This window comes from Echiichthys vipera (assembly GCF_963691815.1).
Source record: "Echiichthys vipera genome assembly, chromosome: 13".
In the NCBI taxonomy this organism is placed as follows: Eukaryota; Metazoa; Chordata; class Actinopteri; order Perciformes; family Trachinidae; genus Echiichthys; species Echiichthys vipera.
Genome location: NC_139838.1, coordinates 15,189,085 through 15,202,790, shown reverse-complemented (window position 1 = coordinate 15,202,790; position 13,706 = coordinate 15,189,085). Strand labels below are relative to the sequence as shown.

Here is a 13,706-nt window from a genome sequence, read left to right as displayed (position 1 = left end):
CTGATGGGTGAGAAAATATTAATAAACATATTAAAGGTCCCATATTATGCTCATTTTCAGGGTTATACTTGTTCTGGGTTTCTACTGGCCACAACATACTTACATGCTTTAATGTTAAAAAACACATTCTTTTACTTATACTGTCTGTCTGAACGTACCTGTGTTCACCCTCTATCTGAAACGCTCCATTTTTAGCACCTGTCTCTTTAAGCCCTCATCCCAAAAAAGCCCTGTCTGTTCTGAATGGTCAGTGTTTTTCCAGCTCTTCCACATCTGTGCTCTTAAGGCTCATTTATGCTTCCATTTTGTGCGTAAATAGAGACGTTCTAATCGTCACTGCCCTCATGCTTTCATGCGTCCTCTACGTTGGAATGGATGTTGAACAAAACATCCTCTAGAGGGCATCGCTCAGATTCAAAAGTTACGCCAATAAAGTTTTTTTTAAAAGTTTATGACGATCCTGCGCCTCTTGAGAAGGAGGCAAAATGGCAAGCAGTGTTGTAGACAGCGGTGGTTTGTGAGACCACTAAATATATCCCAGAGTGGGGACTGAGAATTTCAATCATGGGTTTTACAAATGAGCGAAATGAATGACGAACATCACTTTCAGTATTTCAGAAAGTCCATCAGGGCTTTCAATAACTTGCTCGCTCCTGCTAGTCATGGCACTTTTTTGTGTACAGTTTCCAACAATGCCCCCGCGATTTCCGTTGGTACTGCATCGTTCTGTCCATACTGGTACACACTCGCAAGCTTGCAGGATATGTGCAGAAATACGGACAAAATGTACGCAGAGTACGGACAGAAGGCACCGTCCATGTTCATGTATATACATGGACAGAAGGCACCGTCCATGTTCATGTATATACATGGACAGAAGGCACCGTCCATGTTCATGTATATACATGTACATCTCACTTTTTACGATATGGGTCCTTTAAATGAATAAATTAAAGATACTGTAGTTTGCATGAGCAACACAGTGACTGACAGAGAGCATGACCAGAGCCAGATAGACATCTGTTTCTGATAAAGGATAAAAAAAAAAGCTATCTGTATTTTAGATATGGGTGTTTGTCTCAATGTCTCAACGAGAGACAGGGATTAGGTGTCCCTGGCAGCAGAGCAGGACTCCCCTCCTAGAGCCGAAATGCTCCAATATCACTGTTGGTGTTATGTTAAAAACGTTATAAAACAAAACCTCATGATGGACAAAAAAGTCTCTCTCGGTTGCTTTAAAAGTTAGCATTTTAGAGAGGCGAGGTTTTCACAAGACAGTGACGCCATTCTGCTTTGACCTCTGAAGCGTGTAAACAAGAGGAAGTGGTATAAACTGGTTCGTTTCAACTGCTGTCAGTTTGTGAAATTGTACTTTTATCTTGTACACAGTGGAGGCAATCTGAATTCGTATAGGATGATTTTAATGTCCGGACTTTCTGACACATCCATCTTTTGTGCACAGGTCTACTTGGTGCCCATCCATCTTTACTGCCCTCTTTTCCTCTTTCATTTCACTGACTACAAAGTGCTTCAGACTCATTCCTGAGGCTAATTTGCTCATAGCTTTCACCCTGCTTGTCATTCTCCAGAGACAAATGGGGTCCAACAGGAGCTGAGGGCAATGGAAAGAACATGCACACTTCTAGGTAAGACGTCAAATCCACATGCCGACACAAGGAATAACTTACAGGTAGAGGTTTCAGCTTTGGATTCTTACCACATGCTTTCTCTTGCCAAAACAGTAAAATTTAATGAGGTTTTTTTTTACGAGACACTGAAAGAAATGTATGCATACCATATATTAAGTCACCAACTGGGCTTATTTAGGTTTACCAACAATTTCTAATTAGAAGGTGCTTGCGCAGTGCTTATGTTAATTATTTGTTAGAAGCCACGTGGCAAACATCTTGAAAAGCTCCTCATGGAAAATGAACTTTTCTCCAAGAGTAACTCTCCACCTCTTGTGTTTGCTTGCAGCAGGCGGGATGCTCTGAACTGGCACCTGAGTGACAGCAGAGTCAGGTTGTTTCTTTTTATGTCCACCCTTCAACTGCTTCCCAGAAAAACTCATTTGTGGCTCCGACTGAAGCTTTCCAGATCCAAATGGTTGTTCTTTTAAAAATATTCTCTCAGGATTTGCCCATTCAAATAGGCTTCCCAGCATTTCATTAAAGGGGACATATTATTTTTCTCATAGTTTCTGCCTGTCTGAATACACCTGTATTCCCTCTCTGTTTGTAACATTCTGTTTTGGTGCCTGTCTCTTTAAGGTCCCCTCCTAAAAAAGATCAGCCTGCTGTGGTTGGTCAGCATTTCTGGGTCATCTGCATCTGCGTCTCTGGGTCTCTGCACCGCCATTGCAGCCGGGGAATGACTGTAACAGCACTGTTGCAACACTTTCTATCTATATATAGTATAGTTGTGACATCAAAACCGTACAGAAGTGCTGACGGCCCGTTTACAGTCGGTTTCTGAATATGGGTTCTGTGCATTTTCTCAGTAGTTCATAGTATAGCACTTATATAGCACCTCAACCTGCTTCATAATCTCATCAAATGGAAATCTCATTTTTTGTTACAATGTGGGACCTTTAAGGTGTTACACTATTCCTGTTCAACTTTATAGGTCACTCAAATTCAGCCAATAAAGCAGCTGTAACACGGCAAGTGGAGGTTTCCTTATGTAGAAATTACATAGCGCATTTTACAATCCTGTAACATGTCAGTTAAAACACATGTACAAAGCACAACATTGCATACACCTGCAACTGTTTTGTAGCCATTGCCACTATGTTTTCCCTGTGTGTTGTCCTTAATATTAAAAAGGACTTCATAAGCGCAATTAAGGTCACCACCTCATTCTGCAGTATGAGAATTGGCTCAAGGAATGAGATCAGACGCGGATTACTAGCTGGTCACATAAGAACACTCCATTCCCTGGCAAAGATGTGGAAATTTAGAACTTTTTTTTAGAGAGAGTTCGGTCTTTGTTTGTTTTCCCCTGGCTCTCTGGACAGCCTTGGATATGGTTGTGTGTGTGTTGGCTGAGGCCCTTGGTTCAACATTAAAGGGCATGTTCTCATGTGCTGTTTCTGAAGCGCACACTCAGCGTTGTTCAAAGTTCTCTTTGGGAGAGGTTTATTTCACAGGTTTGGTGAAAACTGTCAAAAGCAGTCTCAAGTTAATGTTGATTTTTTTTGTCCTGGGTAAATTTTACCATCACTTTAATTTTAGAACTAGTGGACTATTTCTCAGTAAAACGTCATAATTATCTTTCAATCTGCAGCTGCCGTGTTTGTGTCCGTCTTGGGGCTATAGAGCGAGATAGATATCAAGACTCAGTTCTGGTCTACACCTGTAGGAAGAGGTCAGAGTTAAAGTTAGAGTAAGTGTAGTTAGTGAAATGTCATGTGTTACACAAATTAAGCCGAAAGCAACAACAGCTCATAGTGTAAGGCTTTATTACAGGAAATGATTACTCAAACTTTTTATGATTCCTGAAAACAGCGTGAAGGAAAATCAACTTATATTTTATATGAGAGCCAGTCTGAAAACCCTACCAGATGATCTCCAGAACATCTCCACTTCACAAATTAGCTTTATGTGATGAAGGCAATGGTCTGAAGAGGGAAGACAGCTGTTTTAATTAATATGGCGGGGGGGTGGTGGGGGTACAGAATGCGCTTTTGATTGAGCAAAGCAAACATGTATCTGGATATTTTGCAGCTCGCCAGTGAGCATCCAGTGCAGAAGTGATGAAGTCAGAGGTTTGGACAGCTGGGTCCCGGGGTAGAAGGGAGGATGTGGCGAGATTAAAAGAGCCTGATTAACAGAAAACAGACAGGAGGAAGAGGAATCTCCCTCCATCTCTTAATTTCCTTTACTTATCCCACTCTTCTCTGCATGCCTCGATCCCATTCCTATAGACAAGAGACACGGACGGGCCTCAACTCTCCTTCCTCTTCTTGTTTTTGTTCAGGGTGAAAAAAAATGTTGTCCTTGGTGCCTCCATCCCCTGTAACATCAAACAAAATGCACATGAAGAACAAGGGAATCAACTTGGAATCCCTTTTTATCTCATCACAATGTCGTCTTGAACCCAGGGGTTTCCCGTAAAACAACACACGCTGTGCGGGTGTCGGGTTTTGTTAAGTTTGAGCTGTAATTCTTCCCCTCTTCATCCCACTGAGAGCCTTTTATTCCATAGTGTGCACGCACAGATGTGTGATGATTGGCAGGGTGACCAAGTGTTGTCTTTCTGATCTGCACCGGTGTTACAGTAAATGCTCATATGATTTCTGGGAAGGGCTGTTGATGTGAATATGGATGAATAGATTGTTTAAAGGGAGTTTAAAATATGCAAGTGGCCATGGATGAAAACATGTTTCCCGCAACTTTGCCTTCATTCTGATAACATGATGAGATCTCAAACGTCAACCTTGTCTTCACCCCAGATGTGACACTGCTCTGTAAATTACTTATATAGTCATGAATCAAGAACAGATTCACCCAGAGCACGATCTTCAGTCTCTTTCAGACTGGTTGCCCCCGTGGTCTGCAGGAGCCTGATGTGAGGAGTGAGTAATGCTGACTGGACAGCAGTCTCTGCATGGTGCAGCAGTAGGCTACCAGATGTGTTTGTGTCTGCATCACTGATTGTTCCACTCAACACACACACACACACACACATTGCTCGACTTCTCTCCCAATCTGTTACTTGCAGGTATTTTACGAGACTTTAAAACCAGTAAAGGAAACACAAGTATTTGATCCTGCCTTTTTTTTTTAACTGAGATGAAAGTGCTGACGTTGTGGTCTTAACCAGTCACACACAGTTGGCTCATGAATTTAATGGAAACAAGTTAATTAGATTGTGAGAGCTGCCAACTTTGGACTTTACATGGCCAACTTTACATCAACTTCCTGAAACTGGTCTTAGCGTACCTTTTCTGTCAATTTCCCCAGGCAAGTCAAGTTTCACATCCACTGATGCTGACTGATGATGATGATGAAAATGTCTAAGTCTGTTTAAACCAGTGACTACCAACTATTATTTTGCTTGTGACCCAATAATATTGCACATTTTACCTGAGAGCCCTTCATGCGTGTCCATGAAGTCTGATTTCCCCTTCTTAGATGGTTTAAATTTAATATGACATACAACCAGACGAGCATTTCACACGAAAAAAGCAAATATTTGCAAATAGTTGGAAAAATGACCTGTGTAACCCCATGTTGGAAACCACTGAGTTAAACTAACTAAGACCTATCTTTTCTATTATAATGCCTAGCATGTAGTCAACATTTCCTCACTGACTAACTGACTCTGCTTTTGCTTCTTGGGACATATTTATCAGGCTTTACTGTCTGACTCAGATGCAACAGCAATGAGCAGAAAGCTATAGATAACACCCCATGCTGCTCTCTTTATTTAGAAGTTTATGTTTTCACATATAGTCTGCTCTGTGGAGTGGTTAAAAAGGTTCAGGTCAAGCTCTTAAAACAGAAGAGGAAGTTGCTCAAGCACAAATATCAAGTGTGTTCGAAGGGGAGTTTTATTTTAGGTTTTTATGGCACAAATTAGTCTTCTGCACTGGTGATAAATGTGTTTTGATTCCATCCATTTGTAAAAGATATGCTGTTATTTAACATCTGATCATATAGCAGTATCTGTTTAGTCCACCTGTCATATGGTGACCATGTGAAATTAGTGAGGCTGTCACACGGGTGAGAATAGACACAGCCGGACAGAGGAAGTTCAGCAAATATCAAAAGTATGGCTGGATGTTTGCGAGGAAATTTGAATTTAGGAACTTTCAGAGAGTTTGCCCATTTTAATCCCTGTAGCTTTTAACCTGGATTCTGTTCAAAAAGACACAGGTTCCCTAATTCAATTCAATTCAATTCAATTTTATTTATTTACAGTGCCAATTCATAACAAAAGTTATCTCAGGACACTTTACAAACTAGGTAAAGACCACACTCTATGAATGACAAGGACAGTGAACAATATCATGCAGAACTACGTTTGCCCAAGTACCTAAATGGACAATACATTTTGCTATTGTCACATATTTGTATAAGAGAATTAAACACAGTTTATGTGATTGATATTGTTTTTGTGATTAATAGTGGCTTGTTTATAAAAAACAAAAACCTTTGGACCTCTTAGTGAATCATCTGAAGGGATGGATCAAGTTTCTAATTTTCCAAACGTTTATATCTTTCATTTCCTCAACACCAAATATTTAAGACTTGAAGCAGCTCTAATCAATATTTCTGTAGTAACAATGCATCAAATCACCATGTTGCATGTGAAAGCAGGGTTTCCCCCAGAAAAGTTGTCAGGTCCAGTGGAAAGAGCCTTTTTGAGCACCAGGCTAATGGCAGAACCAGATTGGATCCTATAGTTTCTGTGATGACGAAATCATCAACATAATCACAAAATTGACTATTTTAAAAAAAGCAATAACAGATTATTTTGCATTGAACCAGTGCTAAAAGCTGACTGGAGATTTGAAAATAGTTTCCAAGTTTCCATCCGAGCCCTCCCACTGAAGCTGTAATTTAAAAACATCTTACAAATATATATATTTTTTTATAATCCCTGATGTTTAGGCCCAGTAGGCGAGCAGGGTTGTAGGATTCTGAGGAGACCCTGTGAAAAGTGTGCTCCTAGTGACAAACTAGTTTTCTAATTTTTCATCCAACTCCTCAGCGTTTTAACGTCTTTTAACTAATTGGTTTTCCTGTCTTCTTCAACTTTAAAGTTTTGGTTTACTCCCACCACTCATGCGTAATGTCCAGCTGCAGAGGCTCTGACAAACCAACTGTACTCTACTTGCTCAGCATCAAACGGCTGACAGCATTTAGCAGTTAAAGCATTTCTTCAGGAGCTAGTAGAGACCTAAACAGAGCTAAAAAGGAGAATTAAAGCTGCAGTAAGCATGTCTGGCAAATCGAGTTGACTCAGTCAAATGAGCCTTCGAATGAGTCTTCTCTTATTGATAAACGACATGGAGTACATGCTGCACGGAAGTAGGCTGGCTAACTTACTCATAGATAGCAATTGCTAACGTGATTTAGCGTATGCCTAGCTTGAGGTGTGTGCCTGTGATATTGTAACATGCGCGAGGGGGGATCTGCACGAACTGTGAACTGCGCTGAGTGGACAGGATAATACGGGCGTGGTGGATTTTTGCAGGCACGTTTTTTTTTCTTCTAAAATCTGATGATTTATGTTTTTCTATCAGAGCATAGTGTCGGCTCCAGTAAATATGATCAAACAAAGGTTGCCGAATGTTACTTTAACGTTGGTCTTATCAGGTGGACACAAACATACCTTTATATCTGCTGGATTTGTAAATAAGCCATATTTTCCATATAAACCTAATAAGGTGAAAAAATGTCTAAGTGGCTAAAAAATGCATGTTTAAGTTGGTGTCAAAATACAATCATTTTATAATATTTATTGAAAACAAAATAGTTTGAAAGCCACTTATCACCATATACATTACCCAACAATACTTACAGTATAGCATTCAAGTCTCCTTTCTACCATCATAATGCATAATGTCATGCCACATGTGCAGAGTACACATCACAGTCCAATTGCACCATCGTCCAGTTCAACTCCATAAAGTTCCGTCTTATCAGCTGAGTCAAAGTGTAAGGAGACATGCAATTTGCATTATTGTTAAAGTACTTAAAAGTGCTCACATTAGAAACTATAACACACTTTTATGTTTGCGATGCTTAACACAAATGTTGGTTTACTGCCGACATTGAAAATGTGGTGGATTTGAGAGAAGGATGCCCTCTACTGCCTTCCACTTGAAGGTATTCCAGTCTTTTGAAGCCAGGTGTTGTCTCTAGAAATCATCATCATAGTCATGGTTTCTGAGGCTGCTTTCAGGGATCGCATAAACCGATTTACTCTTTTTCTTCCTGCTTTCTGCTCTTGTCTGGGCAGGGTCTGGATTCCCAGAAAAGGACAGGTAGGCAGCGATGCTGTTCCTGACTCCGTAGCTCACCATGTTGTCATCGCTGTCTGTGCTGACCAGCTGTCCCCTGTTAAGGGAGGAGACAGATTTTTTTTTTTACATCAGTCCCATATTGTGCTCATTTGCAGATGCATACTTACTATATTTTGGCTTTGTACTAGAACAAGTTTGCATACTTTAATTTTCCAAAAATACTCATACACCATACGTCTGATAATCTCCCCATATTCTCTCAGGATTTTCCCATTCAAATAGGCTTCCCAGCATTTCATTAAAGGTGACATATTATTTTTCTGTCTGTCTGAATATACAATACCTGTATTCACCCTCTGTCTGAAACACTCAGTTTTAGCACCTGTCCCTTTAAGTCCCATTCCTGAAAAAACACAGTCTACTCTGATTGGTCAGCATTTCTGGGTCTTCCGCATCTGTCCTCTCTGCATTTCTGCACTATCATTGCAGCTGGGGAATGACTGTAGTATTGCGGCGTACAAATATACCGAAGTCCTGACGACTTGTTTAATGCCACAGTTTCTGAATACAGGCTGTTTGCATTTCTCTGAAGATAGAGTGTTTTGATACTGTCTCAGTATTTATATAGCAGACATATATGGTTCCAGTTTGAGGATTTGTTGCTTTTCTTTCTCATATTTGAATTTTAATGTCTTCTGACATTGCCTGTTGGATAGATAAAAAAGCTATTTGAATATGTCATGTTGGGGTTCGGGAAATTATAATGAACAATTTTCACATGTATGCATTTTAAAATGCAAAACTAATTAATTGGTTCTTTGAGACAATAATCAGAAGATTCCTTGTTAAATCCAATCTTACATCTGCTCTTAAATATTTGTACATACAGTACAAGACCAGGGATTAGTTGACACCAAATAAGCTACCATCTGACAGAATCATCATGCACTTTCAAACTTAAGCTGGTAAATATCATCGCCATGTCTCTTTTTTTACCTGTCTATTTTCTTCCAGTCAAAGTTGCGTCGCATGACTACAGGTGGAGCTGTATCTGATGGGGGGGTCGTTCCTGACAGACAGGGGGAGGTTAACGCACAACATAGACCATCTGCAAATTCTGAAAAGGTGAGGATAGGGGGAGTTATAAACTGCTCACAGGCTTACAAACAAACAGAACAAATGTTGTTTAATTGGCATGAACCATTTTCACACTCTGCTGCTCAGGCAAATAAACAAACCAAACCAAACTCTGCCCAGAATAAGTTCACTATTACAACAATTAACGCACTAGTAGTCATTAGAAAACATGCATATTGTATCTCATCCCCTGTTTTGTTCCTACAAAAATGTTCTGACTGAGCAGGACATGTATATCAAAAGTTGACCACTGAAAAGAAAGATACATTTTATTTTAAGAACATAAAAATTCTATTTTCAGTGCTGAAGTGCGTGCGCTTGCCTGTTTGTGTTGGACTCTATATTTGTTTTTAGACCCACGTCTTTCTTTTTAGTGTAGCTGAGTGTTTGTGCATCCACCCACCACAGTAGTGGTTGATCATGTCTTCAAGGCACTGGAAAGTGAGGCGAGGGGAGATGTAGTACCAGCTGTTGTCCAGTCTGAAGATACGATAGTGCTTTACGATCATGTGCTTGACTGAGAGCGAATACAGACCTGAGGATAAGACACACACCATACACTTAGAAATATGCTCTCAAACAGGACACAAAACAAACAAGCACATAATGTTATCAGCTGACTGTCATCTTGCCAGCACCTTAGAACATCAATCCACTCTACTGAAAATGTTTGGGCAATGTAAAAGCAGAAGTAACATGAAGGTCAACCATGTGCTGTAAAGCCTGTCTCCTGTGCTTAGTCACTGAATTTTTTTATCATGAGTAACGAAAAATTAGAATCCACAAACACGTAATACCCCTTTCTTACTGAGTTAGATAAGAAGATTGATACCACTCTTAAATCTGTCTAAAAGGCCGTAAAATAAGTCTATAAAGACTTGAAACAGGAGAAACGGGTAATCTGGCTCAGTGCACAGGGAAAAAAAATCTTACCAGCACCTCTAGAGCTCAATAATGAATGCATTAATTGGTTGTTTAATCTGTCCAAAAACAGCATAAAATGGACAATTTGTGGGCTGTTATCACTTCACGACTATTTCTAACACTTGGCCAGAAGTATATAAGCATATTATTCTTTTGGCTTGTTTTTTGTTTGTTTTTTAGACAATTTTTTTGAGGATTTTGAAACATGGGTGTCGAGCAAATAGTATTGCACCAGAGGATGGTAATGGCCTTTGACCATGTGAACAGCCCAGGTTTATATTTCTGTCAAGTTTAGCCATTGTGATAATATCACAATGGTTTTAATATATTTTAAATCTTCGCTAGTCCCCTAAGTAGTAGTAATGTATTGAGATGGAAACATCAATGTATACTATTTTCTGTCTTAATCTCACCTTACCTTGGCTGTTTCTCCCCTGCAGGTGTCTTAACATTGTGCTGATCTAATGTCGCCACATGCTTACTTGTTGACAAGTATTTTAGACTTTACACTAACTTTTTACAGAAAGCCAAGCTTAAAACAAACTCAAACAGCTGATTGTGGACACTGCTGTACGCAAATGTACTCACCTCTCTCACTGCCGCTCTCCCGCACCAGGAAGGAGCCCACTCTGTTCCCAGGAAGACAGAGCAGCTCTTCGGCCTTCTGCCTTTCCACGCCCTCAAACAGCCAACTGAGCAGACAGAAAAACATGCAGTGATAAAGATCACATTAAATACTTTTGCATTTGAAAACTTAGCAGTAAAAACAACACTCATATTTATGATATAATCTGGAAATCAACACAGAACACATGACTAATATCATGTGGTACTTACATCTCTAGAGAGAGATCTTAGATAGCGTAATGGAAAAAGATGCATTTGATAATTTTTGCGGTTATCAATCTGAAGCAAGTTCAAACAGACCAACTAGGCCAATACTAGAGGACATTGTCAGTATAATTCTACTTACCCATGGTAGACTTTTGCCACATGGCTGTTGGGTATGTAGTTCTCCTTTTGTGTTTGGACAGAGCGTACTCTCAACCAGTAAGCCTCCCTTACCACCATGAAGAAACAAAGAGGAATCAACTAATGACCTTTTTGTGTGAACACTTCTGTATAGTGCAAACTTAGAGCATCAAGTCACAAATTACACTTTATTTCCTCATACTTATTTGAGATCTTCCGTCTACCAAATGTACGTCTAAATCGTAATTCAGTGAAGAATTTAAAAACATGATCGTACTGTGTGATGACTCTGAGCTTCTCCCCCATCCTGTAGATGGGCTCGCTGATTTCAGGCCGCGGGTAGTCCTGAAGCACCACCACCATGTCGTCCTCCGAACCTGCCAAGAACAATATTTACAGCGTTTACAAACACAGCCAAATGCTGATACACAGACATCATGATTGGGAAGAGTCCAAAGATGTCTAAGACCAAACCTCAAGTTTTTGTTGCCAATCATTTTTGAGTGTAACTTAGGATCATGACTTCGCTGATATGACGGTTGACATGTGCGTAACTCTTGTTACTGAAAGCAGTGGAGAAAGATTTTGTTTATTTTGTTTTAAATGTAGTTATTTAAAAAAAAGAATTCTTACCTTTTAAAGAGTTGTCTGTGTTGACCTTGTCACTGTCTCTCAGGCCTCGCATCATATTCCCCATCCTCCAGATGAACCAGACTCCAGCCTGAAGTCAGGGTAGAGAGACAGATATACTGTGAATGTCCCAACCAATTTTTCCACTCATGTACCAATCTTCATTTGTTATACCACTAAGCTTCTCTCTGCTGCTACACCACCACCACCACCGAGTTTTTAACTTCCTATAAGCTGACCATTGAACTGTCTCAATTTGCACTATTGCAGAATGGGGAAGCTGAAGCTAGATGCTATCGGACTCAATTTTCCATTGCAGCACTTTGCTCTGTGTACTGACAAATAACATATGATTAATAGTTCTGAATTCATATATTGCAAAATCATGTCCCCCGCATTGCAAAGCTCTATTCATATTGCATAATCAACATTATGATGCATTTCAACAGATCCTGGCTTTGTGACGATACTTTGACCGTTGCATAACATTGTTATGCATTGTTCAATTCACCAGTATGGAGAAATATTAAAACAGAAACTATGAGTTGATGAGATAAAGTCACTTACCTATAAGACTTGAAGGTGGTTCTCTGAGACGGTATCAAGTGTGATGAAAGAGAGGATGGCTCAAACGGGGCATGGTGGCGGCAGCGGAGTCTGGTCCTAGAGTAGTACTATGTTCATACGAGTTTACAGCGATGGTCTGTCAGTGTGTGGCGAAAGCTCTGCGTATGACTGCAAACTCACTTCCTGTAATGAAAAGAGGAAGAGAGCCAGCAAGAGTGTTGTTGAGACACAACAGATCGATAAACGGATCATCAACACACCTTTAAATGTAGTTATAACTGAAAGCACTATGTAGTCTAATATATTTCTTTATTAAGTCAAAATGTGTGATAAGGATAGTAATGTTCCAGTAGATATCCACCTAATTTTATGACTATTTTATTATTGTTAAATAAACTGTCATTTACTGACAATTTCTGTTGTTATGGAAATCTTTTTTTTTTTTTTTTTAAAAAAGCTGATAGTCAGTTTGTTGAAAAAAAATGAAGAGAAAGAAAAATGTAAATGTACGTATTTACTATTTTAATATTCAGTTTAACATCTGAGTTATATAAAACATTATTTGGACTGTTTGTTGGAATTTATTGACTCAAGAACTAGCGGAAAAGTTCGACATCTCGGTGAATACTCTTATTCCCTTTCTTGCCAGAGTTGGATGCCAAGATTGATACCACGTTTGTACTAATAGGGGATTATGCAATGCTATTTCTTGGGTGGGACTGGGACCAGTTGTGCTAGGCAACTGTCAGAGACTCCAGGAAGTACTGGTCCCTGGAAGATAGTGATGTCTTACTACTTGAAGTTACTGTTTTCCCTGTTCCTTGTCTCCAGGCTTTGTGCTGAGCTAAGCTAATTGGCTGTAGCTTCATATTAACCGTACAAAATGAGAGGGCTTTCATCTAACTCTTGGCACAAATGTGTGTTTTTCCCAAAATTTAAAACTGTTACTATGCTCAATTAATAAAAAAACAAAACAAAACAAGAGACCGCCCTTGTTCGTACCAAATCCATCCTTCAGAGCGTTATTGGCTTGCTTAAGCATTTAAACCATTCGTGTCATACAGTAGAACAAAGCGGAAATTATCGTTCTGAATGGCCAAACGAAGACCACATCAAATACAGAAATAGATCTATTTATTTGAACCGTGATGACATGTTTTACACATACAGTTATTTTTAGCCTGTGTACTAGCTCTTTTGGGCCCAGAGGAAGTCAGCATTTACCAGCTTTCATGCATGGTGGGACAGCCAGAGATTTTATGTGCCATGTGGTTACTGTGGTTATCTGCATAGGTTAGGTATAGCATTGTAGACCAGTTATATATCTGCGGAACAAAAACAGACGTAGATTTGTAGGTATGAAGATTTAGATGATAAACTATTCTGACTCATAGCTATAGATATAAAGCGTATATAGGTCTGTGAGTGAATCTCTCACGAATCTACCCCTCTACAGAGAGGAAACTGGAAACTTGTTGGTGTTGTGTTTGACTGTGGTATT

General features: G+C 39.6%; 1 protein-coding gene across 1 annotated transcript; it reads right to left on the bottom strand.

The window, feature by feature from the left end:
- Positions 1-6,539: 6,539 nt before the first annotated feature.
- Positions 6,540-12,341, bottom strand: sla1a (Src like adaptor 1a). Its single transcript, XM_083925491.1, has 8 exons — positions 12,206-12,341; positions 11,642-11,729; positions 11,286-11,385; positions 11,010-11,096; positions 10,625-10,728; positions 9,516-9,647; positions 8,972-9,092; positions 6,540-8,069 (listed from the first exon to the last, which is right to left on the bottom strand). The coding sequence occupies exons 2-8, from the start codon at positions 11,703-11,705 to the stop codon at positions 7,871-7,873; spliced, it is 807 nt and encodes a 268-aa protein (XP_083781617.1). The 5' UTR covers positions 11,706-11,729; positions 12,206-12,341; the 3' UTR covers positions 6,540-7,870.
- Positions 12,342-13,706: the final 1,365 nt, after the last annotated feature.